Raw genomic sequence first — 21,177 nt, 5'->3', positions numbered from 1 at the left:
CAGTGAAAGATACTTGAGGTGATCAGTGCCCACCTCTTTGTAGTCCCTGCTCTGGAAGTTGAAGTAGAAGACATCCCAGAGGACTCAGTTTTTACTGATATTTGAAAATGCGACAGATGAGGAACAGTCTCACTGCCTTAAGACCTACCTTGTATTCTGTTTTTGCTTCCTCCTTATGGCTCAGGTCTGAGAAATAAGACTCCACAGTAGTTCACAGGAGCACCCGGTACCTCACACATGGGGGTGCCAGCTTCCCACCCGTCACTTATTGTATGCTCCTAGTTCTCTGTCCAGGTCCAGCCTACTTCAGAAGCTACTTTTTAATAACCATACGCAGTATTGATAATGCCATTTTTGTGGGACTACAGGGAGAATGAAGGTGAACAAGAGTGGGGTTGCATTAAGTGCAGTTGCATGAGCAAGGGTTTGTTAACCTTTATCTTGGCTTTCCTTTCTAGAATATTTCAGTTTACGTATATGTTTGCTCTTGGAGAGTTTAGTCCTATAGAGTGACCACTTCAGAGACATCACAGAATAGTTCAGAGAGCTTGCTGTATACTCTGCCCTCATGTACTGAGCTATTTGTAGTGTTGTATTGTGAGACTGTCCTTTTTCCAGTCAGACTTTCACCTTGCCTGAAATGCTTGGGACCATCAGTGTTGCCGCTGCTTACACGTAATGATAGCTGTGGAGTCTACACGTGAAATTTATTCATGTTTCCTATACATCTTACACACAGTTGTAGAGCAGCCAGAACCATTTTTAGTGCACTTCTGTTTTGATGGTAGCCTAGTCATGAAATCATACATAAAACTTTCCTTATATTATATTGTATGAGTGATCAAAAAGCACTGGAATTCATTCATTCATTCATTCATTCATTCGTTTGTTTGTTTATTTACTTGTTTTCGAGACAGGGTTTCCCTGTGTATTCCTGGCTGTCCTGGAACTCACTCTGTAGACCAGGCTGGTCTCAAACTCAAGAGTTCTGCCTGGCCGGGCGGTGGTGGCGCACGCCTTTAATCCCAGCACTCGGGAGGCAGAGGCAGGCGGATCTCTGTGAGTTCGAGACCAGCCTGGTCTACAAGAGCTAGTTCCAGGACAGGCTCCAAAACCACAGAGAAACCCTGTCTCGAAAAACCAAAAAAAAAAAAAAAAAAGAGTTCTGCCTGCTTCTGCCTCCCGAGTGCTGGGATTAAAGGTGTGCCCCACCACTGCCTGGCTAAAAATGCTGGTTTAGGAGCACTTTGATTTCCACATAGGATGGTTCCCCATTAATGATTATAGCCTGTAACTAAGGACTTGCCTTAGTCCGTCCAAATTTGACTTCTTGAGCAGTTATTTCTAATGGTTTAAATTTTGAATGACTAGTCAATAATGACAAAGTCCACTAGACTGTATATCATCTACACTCCACTATTTTGTGACTCTTGTTATCTATAAAATGTATGGAATTAAAAGGCCTTATAATTATCTACCCTTCTTCAGATGTTTATTGCAGTCTGGAGGCAAGATCTTCCCCCAGTACATCTTGATGCTCGGGATGCTTGTGGAGTCGCAGACACTAGTAGAAGAGAGTGCCGTTCAAGGAACAGAGCACACTCTTGGGTTGAACATAGCACCTTTTATTAACCAGTTCCAGGTAAGCGTGTAGAGAACCGTTCAGCCAAGACCCTGCTGCCTCCTATTATCGTTGTCTCTCCTTTGAAGTTTTACTTATTCAGTGGGCCTAGCTGGATAGAAAGACTGCAGGTAGTTCCCTAGAGTAAAGGAACATGTCACCAATGAAAGCCAACCTGAGAGTCAGAATAAGCAAGGATTTTTGTCATGAATACTGACTAAAGTTTACAGATTGTCCTCCAAATCACCTATCACAAGATAGAGATGGTTAATACTTAATGCTGTTTCTGTGCATGGTCCCAAAATGCTATCATCTATCTTTTTGTTATGATAAAAAAAAAAGGATTATTTACTTATTTTAGTGTATAAGTGTTTGTATGCAGGTGTGTCTTGTATGTGCATTGCTCATGGAGTCTAGAAAAGAGATGAGATCTCTGGGAACTAGAGCCACCATGTGGGTGCTGGTTGCTGAGAGCTGAGCGCAGGGCATCTGCCAGAGCAGTGTGTGCTCCCAACTGCTGGGTTCTCTCCACCCCATATTCCTGTTTTATCTCCACTTGCTCTGACTGTTGTAATAGGAGTGGCAGGGCTGCGTCCCCAGCACCCCGGCCGCCTGCTAGCTTATGCCCTGAAATAATTACACGGACTGTATTCTTTTAAACACTGCTTGGCCCATTAACTCTAGCCCTTACAGGCTAATTCTCATATCCCGATCAACCCATCTCTAATAATCTGTGTAGCATCAGTCTTACCGGGAAGATTCTAGCTTATGTCCATCCTGGGTTGGAGCTTCATCGATCGTGTCTGCCCAGGAGAGGGGAGCATGGCCTCTGAGCTCACTTCCTCTTCCTCCCAGCATTCTGTTCTGTTTATTCCTCCCACCTATGTTTTGACCTATCAGGGCCAAGCAGTTTCTTTATTGCTTAACCAGTGAAATCAACAGATTGATATATGACACTCCCACATCACTTCCGCTTTTTCTGTTTAAACAAAAAAAAAAAAGGAAGGCTTTAACTTTAACATAGCAAAATTACATATAACAAAACAGTTATCAAGCAAGAATTATAGTTACAATATTTATATCTATTTTATCTTTTATCATAACAATGGAAAACTATAACTATAACTATCCATCTATTCTTCAACTCCATCAAAGACTCCAGAAGAATACAATATTACCTAAGCAAACAAAAAGTAAGCAATTTTCAAAACTCTAGAAATGACAGAGACATCTCACTGCCTGTACAGTCATCCAAAGTTCCTCTGTACCGTTGGGGCATCCATCTTCAGCTTTCAGGCCCATAGTATCCAGCAGACATTTCCATGAAGCAGGAAAATTCAAAGTCAGTTCAGTCACTATCTGTTGTGTCTTGCAGAATGTCTTGCAGACTCCTTCATGAATCAGGAACCCCGAAAGATCATCTCACCTTTAGGCAAGTTCAGTAGTCCTCTCTTTGCGGGTTCTCTGTTTCCAGTTTATGCAATAGTCCAGGCAAGAGCAGTTTCTTGCCCAAATGGCTATCAAACTCCATAAAGATCCTCTTCGATGCCCATCTTCTTCTTGAAGTAGATTGGTGTTTCCAGGAGCAGACATGTCTCATTGTCATGAAAAACCCTAAGTTATTAAAACATTAAATAGCATATTCCGTAGTCTTTGAAAGATATGAAGAATGCCTATCTAAAATATATCCATGTACATCTAGAAAATCTTAACTAACATGACTACAAACTTGACTATTATTATTATCTATTAACAACCTATATACATTACATTTTTAAGTGAACTACACAATTACAATACCTTAATCAAGATCAGAAATACATATACATATAACAAAATTGACCTTAAATTTAAATCACTATAGCAAAATCCATATCAATGCAATTTATTCATACCTATATCATATCCCCCTTTAAATGTAAAAGAACATTTATAAACAATATTTGGGAATATGGACGTAGTTATTTCTCTCCAAACTGCTTCCTGCTGAATGGGGGCGCTGTTATTCAGGTCTTTTATGGGATAACCTGTGTGCTAGTTTCATCTCAGTTGGCAGTTGAGCAAAGTAATTTTTTGAGGGTGTTCACAGCAACCTTTTGGGAAGGCGTGGTCCATCATACCATATTGGGATAGAAGCAATCCACTGACTCTCACCCTCTGTGAAAACAAAATAAGAAACTCCTTTCCAAAGCATCATGTCCTTAGATCCAAATTTCAAAGTCAAGGCATTTTCAAAATATCTATGTTGGATTAGTTCAGCAGCATTTATAAACAAGTATCTTTTAGCAGCTGTTGCTCCTTCCTCAACATTCAAACAATTCAAACAGAGCATAATAGCATACAGTATCAAAATTCTCTGTGTATTTTCCATCTTTGTGCGCTTTATTTTAATCTCTATTTTGTTTATTTTTACTTTTTTATTTTTTGCTTTTTGAGACAGGCTCTCCATATATCTTTGACCTGAAATAACTCTGTAGACCAGGCTGTCCTTGAACTCTCAGAGATCTACCTGTCTCTGCCTCCCAGGCATTGGGATTAAAGGTGTACGCTACTATACCTTGAACTCACAGAGATCTGTTTGTCTCTGCCTTCTAGGCACTGGGATTAAAGGCGTGTGCTACCACACCTTGAAGTCACAGAGGTCAATCTCCCTCTGCCTCCCAAGCCTTGGGGATTAAAGGTGTGTACTACCACACCCAACTACTCTACTCTCTCACTTTTTTTTTTGTTTTTTACTTTAAGAACTTTAACTTTTAGCCTGCATATCTTTTTTTTTTTTTTCCCCCGAGACAGGGTTTCTCTGTAGCTTTGGAGCCTGTCCTGGCACTAGCTCTTGTAGACCAGGCTGGCCTCGAACTCACAGAGATCCACCTGCCCCTGCCTCCCGAGTGCTGGGATTAAAGGCGTGTGCCACCACCGCCCTGCTCCTACATATCTTTTTAACACACTGTAAATCATTAAAAAAATTTTTGTCTTTGAATCTCTTTTTACTGTATCTCTCTCTCTTTTTCTGACCACATGAGTCTTTAATTTACCAAGCAATATCAGTAGGTCTAAAGCCGTGGCTTTGACGGCTGAATCCAGCCCATTCCTTAGCTTTCCAGCCTCATGGCTGAGGTACTGGCTGTAGCCATGTTTACTGCCACAACTCTATGGCATTTCAAGGTCCCTGCCAGAAAGTAAGTTGCAGCATTATGTCCACAGACAACACTCAGGTCCTCTCTCTGTAGTCGGCCCTCCTGCCTCAAACAGTCAGAATTTGCCCTGGCAGGATGGCCTAGAAAACCGGCATTTTAAAACAGCACAACTTTTTTCCTGCTACGGCTGAAAACAAATAAGCATTCAGTCAGCTTTTATCAACACCATTTAAATATTTCGTGGCAGGACCTCTTAAGAGCTGCAGGGTTTTGCAGTTGAAGCTGAGTCAGGAAGCCTCTCTCAGATGAGAGCGCTTGCTTGCTTCTAGCAAGCAGAGCAGACCCGAGAAATGGCTGCTACCAAGAAAACATGCTTTACTCTTTCCCAAGCTTTCTTAGGCTTTCAGTGGATTCAGTTGTCCACATGTCTGGGCGCCATTCTGTAGTAGGAGCCTCTTCCCACAGCCCGGCTCCTGGCCGCTTGGCTAGCTTATGTCCCAAAATAACAACACACAAATTGTATTCTTTTAAACACTGCCTGGCCCATTAGTTTCAGCATCTTAACCCATTTATAATAATCTATGTAGCACCACGAGGTGCACTTACCAGGAAAGATTCAGCATGTCTGACCTGGCAGCTTGCTTCATGGCGTCTGCCTAGGAGAGGGGAGCATGGCCTCTGAACTCACTTCCTCTTCCTCCCAGCATTCTGTTCTGTTTACTCCTCCCACCTATGTTTTAACCTATCAGGGCCAAGCAGTTTCTTTATTACTTAACCAATGAAATCAACAGATTGATATATGACACTCCCACATCATCTGACTCTTCAATTCTCTCAGTCACAGTACACTGGGCCTGCTGCCTTTTCACTGTGCTCCCAGCTATGGCTACTCTTTCCTGAATAGCTTAGGTTTTGTACTCTGTGTATTTTCATGTAATTTAGATTGTACACCCCACTCCTGTTCTTGTGTAATCCTGCCTTGGTTAAATCCCACTGACTGTTTACATGTCTATGTGAACCCTACAGTTGGCCCTTAATTATCTAAAGAGACGCTATAGCCCTTTTTGGAAGATTTATATATTTTTTAATCTGTCTGTCTGTCTATATCTATCTTTCTGGCAGGGTTTCTCTTGGTAGCCCTGGCTGTCCTAGAACTCACTCCATAGACCAGGCTGGCCTCAAAGTCAGAGAGATCAGCCTGCCTCTGCCTCCTGAGTGCTGTTATTGAAGGTTTATGCCACCACTGGCCTGTCATGGCAGTTTTATATTTTATAGACTGTTTTATATATATATATATATATATATATATATATATATATATATATATATATAACAGGTATATATACCTGTTGCCGTAGGCATTATCTCCCCTACTAGGTAACTGAATCAATGAAACAAAATCAGAGGTTGTTAAAGGACTATAGTACATTAAAAACTATTCAACCTGTTTACTGAGATCTTCTACATATGCTGTTTTATTTATTTTTGTCTTTTTTAGATAGGGTCTAATGTATAGCCCCATGCTTCAATGTGTGACCAAGGATAACCTTGGCCGGGTGGTGGTGGCACACACCTTTAATCCCAGCACTGGGAGGCAGAGGCAGGCAGATCTTTGTGAGCTTGAGGCCAGCTTGAACTCCTGCTCTTCCTGTTTCTGTTTTCCAAGGACTGGAATTATAGATGTATGTCACCATTCCCAAATTATGTGTATATATTAACTATTCATTGCTACACCAAAGTACCTGACAAAAGCACCTTAAATTAAGGGTTTATTTTGACTCGGAGTTTGAGGGAACACAGTCCATTTCTGATAGAAAATTCTACCTCTGTTACCCTTCTATCAAAAATAAGGTGGAAGATTTGTGTTTTGGGTTTTGTTTGTTTTTTGTTGTTGTTTTTCATTTGTTTGTTGGTTGGTTGGTTTTATTTTGTTTTTTTCTTTTTGGTTTTTTTGAGTCATGGTCTTTCTACATAGACCTGGCTGTCCTGGCACTCACTATGCAGACCTGCACCTGACTCTTTCTCTCCTTCCTGAGTGCTGGGATTAAAGGTGTGCACCACCACACCCAGCAATAATTTGTGTTTTTAAGAACAGCTTGTCTGAAGGGTCTTTTGTAGATTTAACATTCTCAGTTGCTGAAGTGATCACTTGCTTCTTTCTATTTTAAAAGCCTACTTATGGAAGAAAAAAAAAAGCTGTTCTCAAAATTTGTTAGTTTCCATTTTCCCATGTTTGGTTATATTCATGTAGATCGTAAATGTCTAGACTAGTTTTTAGTAACTGCAATTGGTAAAGCACACAGATCAGCAGCAAAGTGTAAACAGTCTATTCTTGCACAGAAAGAATTACAGGCAATCATGTTTAAATTGTCTTAAGATGGTAAGATATCTAAGCAACCAAAGAAATAATTGAGTTGTGTACCACTATTTTCAGAGTAAAAGCAATCATTCTAATTTTTCAGGATTCCATGTGATTTGAACTGTGTTCTGTTGTCTGGGACTAGGCACTCTCAGTAAACGTGACAGAACAGCTTCTAATAATCCAGTGACACGTTTGATGTCGCACTAGGAAAACAATTCTCCTTTGCCTTTCTTGCAGTTTTTACTGATTTTTCAGTCACTGAGTTCCTATAGAAATGTTTTCCAGGCTTGCAACTATTCTCACGTTTTTGCTTCTCTTGGGGCATAGTTCATTCCGTTAGGCTTGTGTCGTGTCTTTAGAATGAGTTTTCCATTTTCTTGGGGGAAAGTGAGTATTGATGTTGCTTTGCTGATTCTGGAAGTTTGTTTCTTGGAACTGGTTAGATTTGTCTCATAAATAATAAGAGTGGTTATTTGCAAAACTATGATTGGCATGTTAGCAAATGAGACTTTCGAAGGCATGTGCTACTAGGGAAGCAAAGCAAATGTGTGTACAGGAGCCTTCAACATTGGTATATAGTGGTAATATGATGCTATACTATTGGACCAATAGCAGCTCTTTTTTATAAACTGGATGCACTATTACAAGCTTCGTAGTATTTCATTTATAAGCTGCTTCGGCACATACTTACCTGTTACAGTTTTCTCAGAGTGTCGTAGTGTCCTCCAGAACTTCAGTGTACCCTGACACTAAATAGTTCTAGCTTGTGGAATTTTCTGTTAGTTTCTTTTTCATTGTCTATGGCATATAGCAATTGAAGAAGATACCTGGTCAAATATATAGGCAGCTTGAAATCCTACCCTATGATACACTCCCTCCAGGTAGAATGATTCATGCTTCCATAAATGATGGGCCTTATAGCCCTAATATGTCCATTATGCCACATTAGAAATGTTTCCTTCATAGGAGGCTTGAAGTAGAGAACTCAAGAATCTTCTGTCACCATGCACATTGCTGCCAACTCTATGCAGAACAGGTATCTCAATATAAATCTAAGGCTTATATAAATAAATGGAACCTCTCCATGGCTGAGAGATTAAGAGTATGGCCAGCATGCTCAACCTTAAGGGCTCCTCATATCCTTCAGGTGGAACCATGACCAACATTCAGCAGGTTGGCAGCCAACCTAGAGATGATGGGCCTGGTGACATCTAGTTAACTCTAGTCACTAATATAGATGGCCATGCAGGGAGATCCCAAGAAAGAATCCATATCCGTGCAAAATGCTGTTCTGCTACAGCCAATGAGAAGACCACTTAAACTGTGTGAGCTTGACAGAGAAGGCAATACGAGCCACAGAGTGGTGCTGTGGATAGGAAACCTCTCAACTTCTGTTGCCTCTGACTATGAAGGAGGCTGGTAGATTGATTCAGGTCAACAAGAACAAAAAAATGGTGGAACCTTACAATGGGGACACCAGTCAGTGTTGTCAGATCCTTGGAAAAGCAGTATGCCTGTAGTCTCTGCCTTTGAGTGCGAGATTAAAGGGATGAAGACCCTTCACCAGACAGTTTTGGAGCTGTTGGTCCCAGAAGTTCCAGCATGAGGCCTGTCCTTTCCTTCAGGGTCAGGGCCTATGCAGAGTTCCGAGTCATTCAAGCAGCTGTTCCATGGCAGAAAGAGAAGACAGCATCCCCAGCTCCAGCATCCACACCACACAGTCAGATACCCTGCTCCCTCAGGAGCTAGGATACAGTTTCTGATTCCAGAAATGGGATTAAATGACTTCAAACCCTGAATAACTAACTGTCCACTAAGAAAATCTCTGATATGGTGTGGGTCATATCCCTTGGGGCAAATAAGGATCCTTAGGCAGCACCAGAGTTGAACAGTAGCACGATGTACCAACTTGCTTTGTAAAGATCACTTTGAAGCCAGCCAAAGGCACAAACATGGTAGCGATGCAGTGGGTGGTAGTGGCTTAAACTGCAGCTGAAGCCGTGTGTGCTTCTGCATGTATTTTAAAAGTTGGAGTTTTACAGATTGCGTATGGTGTATGAGAGAGGTCCAGGAAAGATAGTTAGCAGTTATTGATATGGGAAACATCAGAGTGATCAGCTGTATTTGTGTGTAGGAGGTGTCAGGAATAAGGAATCAAAGAAACTCTAGGCTTAGTATGCAAATTAAACAGTTGATATCATATATATGGTATTGAAAACCACAAGACTAGATGGAACATTAGGGGTGTGCAGAAAAAGGGTTGAGGACTGGATTTAGAGATCTTGAAAGGTTATTGATGGTGACAGGAGAGGCCAGGACATTAGGCTGAGAAACAGAAGTGTGGCAGACAGTAAGGTGTGAGGAGAGCCGAGACGATTTCTGTCTCAGGCAGTGAAAACTGGGAATGAAGGGGTCACAGGCACTGGATAGACAGGAGTAAAAGGCAGAAAGAAGAAGACCGGAAGTGGTGTGGAGCCGCTGAGCGTTTATAAAGGTTAGATGGTTGAATGCCCAGAAGAGGTTGATAATCTGTGGCCAGTCTCAGCCTCCCATAGGCAGGAAAGCATCTTCTAGCAACACCATCTCGAAAGTATGAGGGACAGAGATGCAGTGCAAACAACACTGTGGTTTGTGGGGACTCTGAGAGCTTCAGAATCCTGAGCCTGACTACGGAGTGGCATAGGGTGTGCCCTGAGCGGGTAGACCTGTTAAAACACCCCCAGTAACTTGCTTGAATTGCAGCCGAAGGTTTGAGAACCATTGCCTTGTAGAAAGGGGCTTGTTTTTCAGGATGAATCTGTTTGGATGAATTTGCTTCTTTGAAGCTGGTCTGAACTCACCATGTAGACCAGGCTGGCTTCTCATAAAGAAACCTAAGTGCTGGGATTAAGGGGATGTGCCACCCACCATGGCTGGCTGAGTTTGGTGCCTCTGATCAAACACATTAGTACTTACTGTTAGATTATTTATTCACATAATCTAGGAACAGATGTTTCTGGGATTGTTTGGCCACTTCAGAGTTTAGTATGGTTTCATCCAAGAGAAAGACCTGTAGGTAACAAACCATAGGGAAGTGTTGAACCTGCCTAAACCTTAGCTTGTTCATTCATCCTGAAAAACTGATTCTGAGATTCATGCCTTAGGGTGATGCAGAATATAAACGAGGCAGTAAACATCGGTCATGAGGAGCTCATTGTAAATCAAGCACAGAGTGAACCTGACTGCACAAACGATAAGTCAGAGTGTTCTCTTTCAGGTGCCTATCCGTGTGTTTTTGGATTTATCTTCGTTGCCATGTGTCCCTTTAAGCCAGCCAGTGGAACTCTTAAGATTAGATCTGATGACGCCATATCTGAACACTTCCAGTAGAGAAGTAAAGGTAAGGACAACGGCCAGCGGTCACTCTTGTCAGTCAGAACAGTTTGCCTTCATGAGGGATACTATACTCACATGGTTTATCATTTTCTTTGAAGATTTAAATCTTTTCTAGACAGCATGCAAAAATAGATTGAATAAATATTAGTGTCTAGGACTAGTTATTATTAAATTTGAATGGGTGGTTCAATATGTTTTTAGTTCTTATATTCAAATTGATTAAAAAGAGAAAGACTTGATGATTTGCCTTGATGAAATGTTCAAAATTCGATTTCTATAGGTCCGCATTTGTAGATCTGGACGAGTGACCGCTGTCCCATTTTGGTTTCATTTGTGCCTTGATGATGAGGTCAGGCTGGACACCTCAGGTGAAGGCTCCCACTGGAAGCAAGCTGCCGTGGTTCTGGAGACCCCCATCCAGGTGCAGGCGGGAGAGGAGCTTGTGCTCAGTGTGCAGCATCACAAGAGCAATGTCAGCATCACAGTGAAGCGGTGAGAGAGGCTGTAATCGTGGGGAGTGTAAATTTCCTTGTCGTGCTCAAAGTAAAGTGTTAATAAAGCACACGGTAACGGCCTTAATGTGCAGCCTTGTTTTTGCTCTCTAGAAAAGGATACGTCCTTTGTTTCATTTTGTTGGGCTTGGTAGGGATTTAAAAGGTGTCTGCCTCATTGTCATGTCAGTTAAACAGATTTTTAAGGTTTTGAGGCCTTGGCTTATAAACGCTTCTAGTGAAGACTGAAAGGTGGTGTGAGCCAGAGCTTGCTTCTGTTAGGTAGCGAGTTAGAGAGTGAAGGGCCTAGGAGGTGTCTTAAGGAGGCACAAACAAAAGCTTAAAAATGCTAACTCAGGGGCTGGAGAGACGGCTCAGCAGAATTTTTCTAATTTTGATTTGAATGTCCTCTTGCAAAGCTTTGTAATTCACGGGATCCCATTTTTAATTGTCGCTGTTTCCTGAGTGATCTGAAAGCCTTCAGAAAGTCATTGCCCATGTCTCTATCTTGAAGTGCTTTCCCTACTTTTGATTTTGCTAAGGAATTCTTTCTTTCTCTCTTATTTTTTGGTTTTGTTTTTTTTCACGACAGGGTTTCTTTGTAGCTTTGGAGCCTATCCTGGAACTAGCTCTTGTAGACCAGGCTGTAGACCAGGCTGGCCTCGAACTCCCAGAGATCCACCTGCCTCTGCCTCCCTAGTGTTGGGATTAAAGGCATGTGCCACCACCGCCCAGCAATAAGGATTTTTTGATCTTCTCCCTTGTCCCAGTCTCTTCTTCTCTCTTTTCTCCTCTCCGTTTTCTTTCTTTGATCCTTCCTCTTCCCTTTTTTTTTTCTTTTCTTTTTTTGTTTTTTGTTTTTTTTTGGACAGGGTCTATGTATCCCCGACTGGTCTCAAATTAGCAATGTATCTGAGGATAATTTTTAATTTCTGAATTTCCTATCTCTACTTTCTAAATGCTGAGATTACAGGCGCATGCCAGCATCTCTGGTTGGTCCCGATTTGGGCATGCTAGTCAAACATTTTTAGTAAGCTCCATTGCCATCCCTTATTCATCTACTCAAGGAACCAACTCAGCTTCATGAGTCTTTTTATTAATTTCTGCCCTCATTTTAATTTCTTTCCTGCTGTTTAGGTTTGGCTTGTTCTTACTTCTCCCAAGACCCTGAGGTTCATTTTTCTTTGAGATTCTCTGACTTTTTTATAAATGTGGGCACGTTTAGCTACGACTTTCCCCTTAGAAATGCTTTTGTTGTGTCCCGTAGGTTTTAGTTTGTTGTTTTCCTTTTGCTTTGATTCTCCTGATCTCTGATTGCCTTCGTGGTTTCTTCAGTGCCAGTGCAATGGCAATGCTGTGCTGTTGAGTTTCTACAAGTTGGCATGCTCTGTAGTTACTCTGGCTGTTGACTTTTAGTTCAACATTTTGATCAAAATAAAAGTTATTTCAAGTTCCCTATGTTTATGTCCTATTATATGATCTATTATGGTCTATTTTAGAGCCGTTCCTATGGGTTGCTGAGAGTGTCTGTCCTGAAGTGCTGGAATGGACTGTAGGCTCTGTTGCTACGTCACTTAACTCTGGTGTGTAACTTCTGACACGATGACCTGTCTGCTGCTGAGAAAGTCACCCACTGGGTGTCGGGATTAATTTGTGACTTTTCATTTGATTTAAAAATTTTATTTGCATGTGGCTTGTGTGCTAGTACATGTATGTGCTAGTGTGCACACACAGTATGTACCCATGAATACTGAACCCTGAAGTTGATACTGTGTCTCTCTCCCTCATTCTTCGTTTATTGAGGTATGTTCTCTTGCTGAAGCCAGAGAGCACCAATAGCAAAGTCTTTTCTAGCCGGTTTGCCTTGTAGACCCTGGTTCCCCTCCAGTGTTGGGTGACGGAGAACCACACAGCTGTCTAGCTTGGATGCTGCTCCTGCTCCTTTGTGGAAGCCCTCTAGTCACTGGGCTGTCTTCCTACTTTGACTTTACATCTAGTAGTTTTGTTTTGTGAAATGGGTGCACATGTGCTGGGTGAACAGAAGTTTAGAATTGTAATGTCCTCTTGAGAGATTGTTGCCTTAGATACAATCACATCTTAGACCTTGTGACTGCCTGGCTCCGTCAGGCAGTAAAACAGTGGCACTTTGCTTGTTTATAGTTCCATTTGTTTGGACCACCATTTCATCCTGGCACTGCGTAGTACCATCAGTTTATACTGGTGGCTCATTTGTGGAGACAACAAATAGTGGATCCTTACTTTGACCGCGAGGGGCTCGTCTGTGTCTTTGTGGACTTGGGAGCATTGCTGCTCAGTTGTCAGTGAGAAGAAACACCTTGATCCTGTCGCTCCAGTGTTTGCTTTCTCCTGCTCTTCATTTGTTGTGGCACAGCCGCAGTGTGCCTGTTTCCATAGCCTCTTGGGTGTGTTTGTTTTCTTCAGGCCCAAAGATTCTTACTAGTGTTTTCTGATAACCTGGCTCCACAGTCTGTCCATGTTGTGTTGTGCGCCCCACCCCTTCTAAAGCAATAGGGTTTGGACCTCTGTCTTGGGCTAGACACCATGATCATCTTTAATTGGGACTGGTCTAGAGTTCATTATCGTTGTACTTGCTGGTTTTGTCTGTCAGCTTGACCCAAGCTAGAGTCATCAGAGAGGAAGGAGCCTCCATGAGATCCAGCTGTAAGGCATTTTCTCATTTTGTGATCAGTGGGCGAGGGCCCAGTCCTTGGTGCGTGGTGCCATTCCTGGGCTGTTGGTCTTGGGTTCTATAAAAAGGTGGGCTAAGCAAGCCGTGGGAAACAAACCAGTAAGCAAGCAGCTCTCCTCCATCGCCTCTGCATCAACTCCTGCTTCAAGGATCCTGCCGTGATTGACTTCCTGTCCTGACTTCCTTCTGTGATGAACGACAGTGCTGAAGTGTAAGCCAGATAAACCCATCCCCTCCCCCAGCTTGACTTTAGGTATTTCATTGCTGTGGTAGAAACTGAGACAATTCTCAAAGCAGGACATGTCAGCGTGCAGGCAGACCTCGTGCTGGGGAAGGATTTGAAAGTTCTGCATCCTGATCCACAGGCTGCAGAAAAAGAGTGAGTCACTGGGTCTGACTTGAGCTTCTGAAACCTCAAAACCCACCCTCTGTGATACACTTCTTCCAATAAGGCTGCACCTACTCCAACAAGGCTACATGTCCTAATTCAAATGATGCCACTCCCTATGAGTCTGTGGAGACCATTTCCGTTCAGTCACCACAGTGGGTATAGGAGTCTGAGATGGAAGTTATTATCTTTCAGACCTTGAAATACTTCATTCCTCACTCTCCTCTTTTAAAATATTGTTAAGGAATATGTTTTTTGATGAGTCAGCCTTTATAATGTGACTTTTTTCTTTTGCAGCTTTAGATAGACTTCCCTTGTGTATATTTAGTGTTTTGACCATAAGATAACAAGTACCTGTATGAGCATCTCAGATGAGGTGCAGTTTCTTGCTGTCTGTCATTTTATAAAAAATGTTTTCCTGTTCCTCTGACATGAAACTTACCTGTCTACAATTCATAGATTTGGTCCTTTCCTAGTTCCTCGTGAATCCTGCATGTTTCAGGCATGCACATACACACGGAAACACACGCACACACATGTATTTCTTTGTGTAGCACTGGGTGTCCTGAGCTAGCCCTGTAAACCTGACTGGCCTCAAACTCATAGAGATTTGCCTGTGTCTGCCTCTGAGTACTGGGATTAAAGTGCTGGGATTAAAGGTGTGCACCACCACAGCTCAGCCCAGGCATATTTTTTAAATTAATGTATCTTTGTTAATGAACGTCCAATTCCTCATTGCCCTTAAGCCTGGATATTGTTGTCCTATTCATGGTCCTTTGGATTGCTGAATCTTTCCACAGGTCTTGTTATTTGAATTATTGGAATTTTAATTTCTACTTGTTTGGTTTTTCTTCAGTTTCTTTTATATCTTATCCTGATTTCCTTCTTTGAGGTTCTCTTGGAACTCAGAAGTTTGTGTCTTCTTACTTTTTTTAAAAAATATAGTTGTAATATTTATTTTAAAATCTTTCTTTTTGATCTTGGGATGTTATTTAATGTGCTCTCACTAGGTGTGGTTACTAAAGGGCTTGATAGTTTTTCACGAAGCTGTACTGTCTTGGTATTCCAGTTTCTTTCCTGTGTTTTCGCTCTGAACTTAATCCTCTGTTGTTAGACTGGTGGCTGATTCAGCAGTTGAGAGGACTGGCTGATCTTGCAAAGGAATCGAGTTGGAATCTTCGCATCTACATGGCAGCTCGCAGCATTCTGCAATTCCAGTTCCCGAGGATCTGATGCGTTCTTCTGGCTTCCATGAGCACCAGGCTTGCCCATTGGTGCATAGACTTACATGCAGGCGAAATACCCATACACACAAAATACTGGAGAGATGGTTTGATAATGATAATGAAGAACATTTTTGCTCTTGCAGAGGCCCTGAGTTTGGTTCCTGCACCCATATATGGCTCACAACTATGTGTAGCTCCAGCTCTGGGGGATCCGACACTTGCCTCCGATCTCCGGCACCGAGCACACAGGCGGTGCACTGACATACCTGCACTAATAAGAGAAAGTTTTAAAAATTAAGTCATCTTTATTCTTGGAGTGAAGGTTTGCAGTGTTCAAGAGGGATAAAGGGGGGCTGGAGGGATGGCTCAGAGGTTAAGAGCACTGACTGCTCTTCCAAAGGTCCTGAGTTCAATACCCAGCAACTACATGGTGGCTCACAGCCATCTGTAATGAGATCTTCTGGCCAGCAAGCATACAGACAAACAGAACACTATATACATAATAAATAAATAAATCTTTAAAAAGAAGGGGGGGGGATAAAGGTATAACAAGGCCGGGTTGTTGTTTTCTTCTGCTTGATTGCTTGGCCCTGGCCTGGTCCCCAGTACTCCTGACAGTAGTGTCTGCAGCAATAACTGCTTGTTATATCAAGGGGTAGGTCAACTGTGAAAATACTATCATAGCCAAATAAAAACCCACCATTCCTTAAACACCATTTCAGGAAGTAAAGAGCACCGGTACCTTCTTCACTCAGTGTGAGGGGGGAAGGGAAGAGCGAGACTGGTGTTCAGTGTTGGCTCGGAGGAGTGAGGACAGAAATACAAAGTCTCAGGTAACAGGAGTCCAGTCCCAGTCTTAGGCGGACACAGAGACCCACAAGCCAGTCGAGCCTGGGTGTTTTGAGAAAGGAAAATAGAGTAGACAGAATAAATGTGGAGAGTGCTGGATCGTGACCGTATGAACTCTGTCCGTCCTATTGGCTCTATCCAGTCTCAAGTCTGGCATTGTTGTCCTGATTCCCAGAAGCCTGCCATGCTCTTGGGCATTTCACTGCTAGGGTCCTATTATTGGTCACAGTCATGGGTGTTGCCCCCCTGCACTGCTCCACTGCCCTCAAGGTTCTATTTGGAACGGAATGTTTTTTGCTTCTGGGCTTCTCTTTTGAAGTCTGGGTTACAGATGTTGAGGTCTCAGCTCTGGTTAAGCCTTCAGGAAGCTGGCTGTGTATATCCAGTGTCCAGCATGCTGTGTAAAGCTTGTATCCAAGTTCTCCTTGGCAGACTCAGGCTCTATTCTGGTCTCCAGGTCACTGAATTCAAGGAGTTTTTGTTTCAAATACTTCCATAGTCTGCAAATATTCTGCTGGCCAGGTTTTTAGTGTGACTGACACTTGCTGAATTTCCTTAAGATTATGGTTTACATCGTCCCTTGGTTTGCAGAGACACAGAGGCAGCAGGGGTCTTAGTTTGAAATAACCTTGCAGTTGCAGATAATGTCTAATTTGCAAATTATTCTGACCAGGGGCTGTAAACAGAGACTGTGCTTTCGTTTCCGACCACCCAGAACCAAATAATCACACAAAACTGTATTAATTGTAACACAGGTCAACAGCTCAGACATTGCTACCTAGCTCTTACATCTTAAATGAACCTATTCTATTAATTTAGGTATTGCCACGAGGCTGTGGCTTACTGGTAATGTTCTGGCATTTTTCTCCTTTGGCAGCTACATGGCTTCTCTTTACTCTGCTTGCTCTCTCTTTATATCTCTGTTCGGATTTTATACCTGGCTTTACTCAACCAATAAAAGCAACACATATACAGAAGGATATCCCACATAATGTTCCCTTTTCTGTCTAATTAAAAAGGAAGGTTTTAACTTTAACATAGTAAAATTACATATACAAAACATTGATCAAGCAAGAATTATGATTATTCAGTCCATTTACACTTGGTAAATTAAGGAAAATATTCTATCTACCTATTTTGTGTGTCTAAATTTTTATTTCTAATTTATCTTTTATCATAACTAAGAAAAATTATAATTATCTGTTTTCAACTCCACCAAAGACCCCAGAAGGATATAATATGACCTAAGTAAACAGGAAGTGCATTGTAAACAACTTCTAAAACTCTAGAATTGACAGAGTCATCTCACTGCCTGGACAGTCACCCAAAGTTCTTTTGTGATACTGGGGCATCCATCTTCAGCCTGTAGGCCCATAATGTTCAGCTGACTTTTCAGTGAAGCGGGAAATTTGAAGATCTGTTATGTCTTGTACTGGCAGCTTGTCTCATCTGTGTTGCTCTCTTCTGTGTCCTGCAGAATGCCTGGCAGTTTCGCCTATGAAGCAGGAACTCTGAAGTACCATCTCATCTTGGAAAGTTCAGCACTTTTCTGTAGGTCCTGCATGTACAGTTCATATAGCATACCATCAAGCTGTCCAGGCAAGAGCAGTTTCTTGCCCAAATAGCTAGCTTTGTCACACTGAAGGAAAATTCCATAATTAATTTCTTCAGTGCCCATCAACCTCTCTGAAGTGATTGGTGCTGCCAGAAGCAGACATGTCTCACTCTCGAGAAAAGTCTAGGTTCTTAAAACATTTTAAATGCCATATTTGATAGGTCTTTGAAGTGCTGAAGATCATCTGTGTAACTAAAATATATTGCTGTATATTTAGAAAACCTACCTACAAGTTTGACTATTTTACATGACTATTAACCCATAATTTCTAAATTATACATTACATTTTTCAATGAGCTGTATAAACATAATACCTTAAACAAGAGTAGAAATATACATATAATGAAATTGACTTTAATTTTGTATCAGCAAACCAAAATCCATACTATCATCTCCCCTTATTTTTTTATAGAAATTAACCATGACCATTAATTGTTTATAAACAACCTTCTTTAAATGAAAACATTTATAAACAACCATTTGGGAATTTGGGCATAGTTTTCTGCAAACTTCTTCCTGTTGTTTGGTGGACAAAGTATTTTTAGGGTTCAGAGACCTTTCTGGGGGTCTTGTTCCATCAAACCACACTAACCTAGAAGGAATCCACAGGTTCTCGTCTTCTGTGGAAACAAAAGCAGAACCTGTTTTCCAAAGTAACATATCCTTTGACTCAAATTTTGAAGTCAAGATACTTTTAAAATATATATGTTGGTTTGGCTTAGTTGCCCCAGAATCAAATGTTTTCAGCAGTTAATTCATTAACAGTCAAAAAATTTAAAGAAAACACAATAATATACACCATCCAGACTCTTTGTGTATTTTCCATATTTACCTGGCTTTTTTGTTTTGTTTTTACTCTATTTCTTTTATTTTTAAACTTTTGGTTTTTTGAAAAGGGCTTCTCTGTGTAGCCCTGGCTGTCCTGAATCTCACTCTCAACCAGGCTGGCCTTGAACTCACAGAGCTCCACCTTCCTCTGCAACCCAAGTGCTGAGATTAAAGGTGTGTGCCACCACATTCGACTACTCTATTTCTTTTTTCTTTTTTTAGAACATTTTATATAATTTTTCTTTTCTCTCTTTTTTCTTTTTTTAGAACTTTTTATATCATTTTTCTTTTCTCTCCCAAGTATCTGTGTATGTAGTTTTTTTATAAAGATATTTATTTATTATGTATACTATATTCTGTCTGTGTGTATGCCTGTAGGCCAGAAGAGGGCAGCAGACCTCATTACTGATGGTTGTGAGCCACCATGTGGTTGCTGGGAATTGAACTCAGGACCTTTGGAAGAGCAGGCAATGCTCTTAACTGCTGAGCCATCTTTCCAGCTCCCTGTGTATTGGTTTCTTGAGACAGGGATTCACTGTAGTTTTAGAGTCTGTCCTGGAACTAGCTCTTGTAGATCAGGCTGGCCTCAAAACTCATAGAGATCCACCTGCCTCTGCCTCCCAAGTGCTGGGATCTGGCCCCATGTATATTTTTAAACACACTGTAAACCATTTAGAGTATCTTTTTTGTCTGAATCTGTCTTGTGTACCTTTATCTTTTTCTGACCTTGAGTCTTTCATCTGCTACGTGATATGGCTGGGATTAGTGCTGCAGTTTTGGTGACTGGATCTGTCTTATTCCTTGGCTTCCTGAGAGTCCTGCCTCATGGAGGGGTATTGGTGGGAGCCACGTTTTTTGCCGCAGCTCAGTGGAGTTTCTAGGTCCATGCCACCACCAAGAAGCATGCTGATGGCTGCTTATAAACAGCATTTGAGTGTTCGATGGCAGGGCCTCTTAAAAGAGCTACAAGGCATTTGCTGCTAACATTAATTATAACACTGTGTGGCCAATGGCTCAGACATGTTCCTAGCTAGCTCTTACATCTTAAATTAACCCATTCCTATTAACCTATGTATCACCATGAAGCTGTGGCTTACAAGTAAGGTTCTAGCGCCTTTCTCCTTTGGCAACTACATGGTGTCTTTTTGGCTCTGCCTACTCTTTCTGTATATTTCTTTTTTAAAAAAAATATTTATTTATTTATTTATTTATTATGTATACAATATTCTGTCTGTATGCCTGAAGGCCAGAAGAGGGTGCCAGACCTCTTTACAGATGGTTGTGAGCCACCATGTGGTTGCTGGGAATTGAACTCAGGACCTTTGGAAGAGCAGGCAGTGCTCTTAACCACTGAGCCATCTCTCCAGCCCCTATATTTCTGTTCAGATTTCCTGCCTGGTTTTACTCTGCTAAGCCATTGGCTGGAACAACTTTATTCAACAACCAACAAAAGCAAAACATATACAGAAGGACATTCCACATCAAGAAGCTGCACTAAAAGCAGTAAGAAACCAGCCATGATATGGGGCCTGGCTGGAGCCAAGTGCACAGCTCTCAGTGCAGATAGCGTGAAGGCCTACAGAGCAATACAGTCCTGTGTCATAGTGGCAGCTATGTGAAAAGGCTTGTCATATTGTCCACAGTCAGAAAGAAACAGACAGCACCTGCTGGCCATTTTTGTTTTATTGACATGTTTGTTCAGCTTTTCTATTACTGAGCTGTATGAGTTTTTTGCTTTTTTTTTATAGTTATTAACTCCTTTTTAGTAGATACTGTTTGTAAGTCTTTGTGCCAGCATGTAGACTGCTGCTCTGTGTCACTGATACATTTTCTTTGCTCTGCAGAAGATTTTAATTTATATACTTGTCCTGCCCTTATGGGAGCTCTATATATGGTAGCCAATACAGTGTCAGGGCCATGCATGGAAAGAAAAACAGGAAAGATTGCCTGTCCAGCACAATTGCTGTCTTCCCAGCAGGCAGTGGTGACCAGGGCTGTTTGAATTTATGGATATGTGCAGATGCCATCTCTTGTGACCATGGGCTGTTTGAATCTGGGTGTAGGCAGATGCCATCTCTTGTAGAATGTTGTTCACTCATTTGGTTTGCTTTTGTGGAATAAATTTATGGTATGGTATTTTATTTTTTATTTTTTGAGAATATAATAATAGTTCTCCATTCCCTTTTCCCCAAACTCTTCCATATATCCCTCCCTGCTCTCCTTCAAATTCATGACCTCTTTTCTCATTGTTATTGTATGCATATCTGTATACCATATATATTCCTAAATATAACCTGCTCAGTCTGTACAATGCTACCTGCATTTGTTTTTAGGAGCTGACCATTTGATACTAGACAACCAGTTATTATTGTGCTTTTTTATGAAAAAAAAAACCCACCTCTCCTACTTCCAGTTTTCCTCAGTTGCCTATTGTTTTGTGTAGGGTTGAGGCCTTGTGGGATTTTCCCTGTCCAGTTTGGTTTGTCCCTTGGTCTTGTCCTTGTTCAGCTCACATTTGGGTAGCCATGTTGGTGAGACTGTGAGTGTAGATTCTGACATTACTTGGAGCCACAAT

The 21,177-nt window shown here is 41.6% G+C and overlaps 1 protein-coding gene across 1 annotated transcript in view; it reads left to right on the top strand.

The window, feature by feature from the left end:
• The window catches only part of Prmt9 (protein arginine methyltransferase 9), a 50,921-nt gene extending 35,668 nt beyond the window's left edge, over positions 1-15,253 (top strand). Inside the window, exons 10-13 of the mRNA XM_041663440.1 lie at positions 1,489-1,642; positions 10,377-10,499; positions 10,776-10,987; positions 15,199-15,253. Of these exons, the coding sequence (XP_041519374.1) occupies positions 1,489-1,642; positions 10,377-10,499; positions 10,776-10,987; positions 15,199-15,235 (526 nt within the window). The 3' untranslated portion in view covers positions 15,236-15,253. The remainder of the gene's footprint in view (positions 1-1,488; positions 1,643-10,376; positions 10,500-10,775; positions 10,988-15,198) is intronic.
• Positions 15,254-21,177: the final 5,924 nt, after the last annotated feature.

The sequence above is a fragment of the Microtus oregoni genome, unplaced genomic scaffold, assembly GCF_018167655.1.
Source record: "Microtus oregoni isolate MIOR12 unplaced genomic scaffold, Mior012 000014F_ref0000157, whole genome shotgun sequence".
Classification (NCBI taxonomy): Eukaryota; Metazoa; Chordata; class Mammalia; order Rodentia; family Cricetidae; genus Microtus; species Microtus oregoni.
This window is presented reverse-complemented; position numbering and strand designations above follow the sequence as displayed.